The 4,908-nt window shown below is 39.5% G+C and overlaps 1 protein-coding gene across 2 annotated transcripts; it reads right to left on the bottom strand.

Moving 5' to 3' along the window:
• Positions 1 to 535: 535 nt before the first annotated feature.
• Positions 536 to 3,117, bottom strand: LOC113249021 (olfactory receptor 4N5-like). 2 transcript variants are annotated; one of them, XM_026490600.1, is made up of 2 exons: positions 3,106 to 3,117; positions 536 to 1,459 (listed from the first exon to the last, which is right to left on the bottom strand). In XM_026490600.1, exons 1-2 carry the CDS (start codon positions 3,115 to 3,117, stop codon positions 536 to 538), a joined length of 936 nt encoding a protein of 311 aa, XP_026346385.1. The 2 variants fall into 2 exon arrangements, with proteins under 2 accessions (XP_026346385.1, XP_026346384.1); XM_026490599.2 differs by lacking the exon at positions 3,106 to 3,117 and having other exon boundaries at positions 536 to 1,471.
• Positions 3,118 to 4,908: the final 1,791 nt, after the last annotated feature.

Here is a 4,908-nt window from a genome sequence, read left to right as displayed (position 1 = left end):
ATACTTATTTATATATGTATCAACATATTTGACAAGCTACTACATTCCTTTTTGTGGTCTTTAAATGTACCAGTTCATAAGATCTTTGTACCCTTGTACTGGTCCTCTTATCTCTCTAGAATTTTCTTTCCCCATGTAATTCACACCCCATGGGTGTGTCTTTCAAGTTGTGTGGATATCAGCTAATGACTGCTCTAAAATAACTTGCTGAACAACCAAAAGCAAAGTAACTACCATCTCCCAGCCAAACTCTATCATAACATTAGTTTTTATTTGCTTCAGAGCACTATCTCTTTTGGATCTTATGGGTTGTTTTCAATTTAATAGTTTAATCTGTGTTTATCTACTTGAGTATAATCCCAAAAGACCTGGAATCTTACCTGCCTTATTCACATACATAGAACAGTGCCTGAAAATTGCAAGTACTTAATAAATGTAGTATTTGCTAAAATGACTGACTGATTCAGTGCATTAATGAGTAACTGATTTAATCAATTCCAACTGGATTTTCTCCTTTTTTGTCTGTACCATTCTTCTATTTAATTTGGCAAAACATGTGACGACTCAATAACCTCCTCATGGACGCTTTCACTTCCTGGTTATGAAAAGTATAAATCACAGGGTTCATTAAAGGAAAGATGACTGTGTGAAAGAGAGAAACCACTTTGTCAGCTGGGAAGGCTCTGAATGGGCGAGTGTAGATGAAGATGGCAGGTCCAAACATCAGAAACACAATGATAATGTGTGTGGTACATGTGGAAACAGCCTTATTCTTCCCTTCAGAGGAATGTCCCTTCACACGGCAGAGGATGACCGCATAGGAGGCCAGAAGTCCCAGGAAGCAGAGCAGGGTGAGCAGGCCACTGTTGGAGACCATCAGGAGCTCCACCACAAAAGTGTCTGTGCAGGCCAGCTTGATGACCTGTGGCACATCACAGAAGAAGTTATCCAGCTGGTTTGGGCCACAGAAGGGCAAGCGGAGAATAAGGGCTGCTTGTACAATGGAATGAGTAAAGCCCCCAAGCCACACAGCCAACAGTAAGGCATAGCAGACTCTAGGGTTCATGACAGTGGAATAGTGCAAAGGATGACAGATGGTGACGTAGCGGTCGAAGGCCATCACAACAAGAAGGAACATCTCCCCCACCCCCAGGAAGTGCAAGAAAAAGAACTGAGTGATGCAGCCTCTGTAGGAGATTATTTTCTTCTCAGAGAGGAAGTCCACCAGCATCCTGGGAGCCACAATGAAGGAATAGGATGCATCCAGGAAAGCCAGATTTCCCAGAAAGAAGTAGAGGGGGGCTGTGAGGCCAGGGTCTGATCTGATGGTGAGGATGATAAAGAAGTTTCCAGGGAGGATGATGAGGTAGAAAACTAAAACTAGCACGAAGACTAGGAGTTGAGCATGTTGAGACTGTGTTAGACTAAGGAGGATGAATTCGGATACCACTGTGCTGTTCTCCCTCACCATCTCCCCTCTGTCTGCAGAATAACAAAGTGTTATCTGTTATAACCACTTTTTCATCTACTCCATAGCTCTTCTCCAGATAAATACATTTACCACGGGCAACACTTGCCTACCTGAAAAAAATGCATGTCCCGTAAGTGTCTTCTGTTTTGCATTGACCCTTCTACCCTCCATTTCTTGATCCCTCCCTAAGACATCATTCTCATAACCACACTCTCATTCCCATTTAACCATGTGATTTTATATAATTGTGCTCCTCTCAGACTCTGGGCCACTTTGCTTGAAGAATAGTTGAAATTTCCTGATTAAAACAAAACTTAACCATTATTAAATCTGACAGGTGTGTTGTTTTCTCAGTTAACTGTGGTACACTGTTTCTAATGTTTAGATTTATTGCTGGGTTTGCATTGCTTCTCTTCATTCCCACAGAACAAAGAGCTTTTGCAAGTGCTTCTTTCCTTTGGCTTCTGTAAAATCCCTAGTTTTTTTTTTTATAATAATTTTTTATTACATGTTAGTCATGATACAGTACATCCCTAGTTTTTGATGTAAAGTTCCATGATTCATTACTTGTGTATAACACCCAGTGCACCATGCAATGCATGCCCTCCTTAATACCCATCACCAGCCTATCCCATTCCCCCATCCCCCACCCCTCTGGAGCCCTCAGTTCGTTTCCCAGAGTCCATAGTCTCTCATGGTTCATTCCCCCTCCTGTTTAACCCCCCCTTCTTCTTCCCTTTTTTCTTCTACCAATCTTCCTACTTCTTATGTTCCATAGATGAGAGAAACCATATGATAATTGTCTTTCTCTGCTGGACTTATTTCATTAAGCATTATCTCCTCCAGTGCCATCCATGTTGCAGCAAATATTGAGAACTCGTTCTTTCTGATGGCTGAGTAATATTCCATTGTATATATGAACCACATCTTCTTAATCCAGTCATCTGTTGAAGGGCATCTCAGCTCCTTCCACAATTTAGCTATTGTGGACAATGCTGCTATGAACATTGGGGTGCATATGGCCCTTCTCTTCACTACGTCTCTATCTTTGGGGTAAATACCCAGTAGTGCAATGGCTGGATCATAGGGTAGCTCAATTTTTAACTTTTTAAGGGACCTCCACACTGTTTTCCAGAGTGGCTGTACCAACTTGCGTTCCCACCAACAATGTAAGAGGGATCCCCTTTCTCCACATCCTCTCCAACATTTGTTGTTTCCTGCCTTGTCAATTTTTTGCCATTCTAACTGGCATAAGGTGGTATCTCAATGTGGTTTTGATTTGAATTTCCCTGATGGCTAATGATTTTGAACATTTTTTCAAGTTTTTGGTTGGTATCTCTATGTCTTGTTTGCTAAATGTGTGCATTACTTGTTCCTATCATACTGCTCTGCTTTGGTACCCTTGTGCACCTTTGTTCCAAATTGTTTTAGGGCCTCAAACAAGAATCCTACATTTTCCTAACATAGAGGTATTCCCCTACGTACACCCTTGGATGGGCCCCAATCCTGAATCTGCTACACACCCTGTTCTTAAATCCTAATGAATACTAATCCATGTTTATTTGCTTGCCATGTATCCATAACCTACTCTTCCCTCAGATCTTAGAATGATAGTCAAATGATAGCCTTCCCACAGATATTTTCATATAGAATGTATCAGAATATATAAAATATTTTGATGTCTCAATTAATATATTCAAAGCTTGCTAGAGCTGGAATTAGTCATATAGAACATACAGTATGGCAGATGAGAAAAATAAAGCAGTTGCATTTCAGATTCTTAATTTTGCAATGAGGTTTTTTAAAATTATCATTCACAAGTGGTTAGAAAAATAAGAGGTGTGTATTCCTCGTTTTATGATTAGGATATTAATAATCAGTGTCCATCCATTGGTGTTATTTTATTTAGGTGCTTAAATAGTCATAATATTGCTTGTATAAATATTGCCCCTTTTCAGGATGTAATCTGGTCTAAGGAGGTATTCTGTTTAGAATTATATTTGTGGTTATTTTCTTGTATATTACTATATTACTGTATATGTATTTGTATATTACTATAATTGTAGAAATGTATTTTATAAATAAATACTCATATATTGTGATATCTGTTTATGTTTGACCATTGGCATGAATGATTTAAAAAATGAAAGATTGTGAAGTGTAACACAATACTGTAATGTGATATATAACTATATTTCTCTTGGTTTTGAATTACATGCAATACTTGTTTTTCCAAAGTAATACGGATATAATGGAATGCAGTTTGGCAATAAAAAGGAGTGATGTATTGTGACATGCTACAACATAGGTGAACTAAAAAACATTATTCTATGTGAAAGGAGCCAGTCACAAAGGAACATATCCTGTACAGTTCAATTTATGAAAATATGCAGACAAGGTAGATTGATATAGATAGAAAATAGAAGAATGGGTGCCTAGGGCTGTGGGTGGAATGGGGACTGACTATGAGTTTTCTTTTTGGGGAATATGAAAATGCTTTAAAGTTTATCATGGTAATGTTTGCATATCCCTGTACATACACTTAAAACCCTTGAGCTATGTATTTAAAATGGTAAATTTTATGTGTTGATTATATTTCAATAAATCTTTTTTAAAAATTTATTTATGAGAGAGAGTGGGGGAGGGGCAGAGGGAGAGGGAGAATCTCAAGCAGACTCTGTGCTGAGTATGGAGCCCAGTGTGGGGCTCCATCTCACAATCCTGAGATCATGACCTGAGCTGAAATCAAGAGTCAGACGCTTAACCGACTGAGCCACCAAGGCGCCCCAAATCTTTTTTTTTTTTTTTGAGTGCCATTAAAAGTGATGTGGAAAGGGGTAACTGGGTGGCTGAGTTGGTTAAGCGTCTGTGACTTTTGATTTCAGCTCAGGTCATAACTTCAAGGTCTTGGGATTGAGCCCTAAGTTGGGCTCCCTGCTCAGCAGGGAGTCTGCTTGTCTTGCTCCCCCTCTGCCCCTCTCCCTGCTCGTTCTCTCTCTCTCTCTCATAAATAAATAAATCTTGAAAGTGATGTGGTACAGCCACTCTGGAAAATGGCATGTAGGTTCCTCAAGAAGTTAAAAATAGAGCTACCCTAGGACCAAGCAATTACACTACTAGGTATTTACTCCAAAGATACGAATGTAGTGATTCGAAGGGGCACCTGCATGCACCCCAGTGTTCATAGCAGCAATGTCCACAATAGCCAAACTGGAAAGAGCCAGGATGCCCATCGACAGATGAATGGATAAAGAAGATGTGGTGTATATATACAATGGAATACTACTCAACCATCAGAAAGGATGAATACTTACCATTTACATTGATGTGGATGGAACTGGAGGGTATTATGCTGAGCAAAATCAATCAGAGAAAGACAATTATATGGTTTCACTCATATGTGGAACATAAGACACAGCACAGAAGATCACGGGGTA

The sequence above is a fragment of the Ursus arctos genome, unplaced genomic scaffold, assembly GCF_023065955.2.
Source record: "Ursus arctos isolate Adak ecotype North America unplaced genomic scaffold, UrsArc2.0 scaffold_33, whole genome shotgun sequence".
Taxonomy (NCBI): Eukaryota; Metazoa; Chordata; class Mammalia; order Carnivora; family Ursidae; genus Ursus; species Ursus arctos.
The sequence above is the reverse complement of the archived record's forward strand: the minus strand, read 5'-3'. Positions and strand labels throughout refer to the sequence as shown.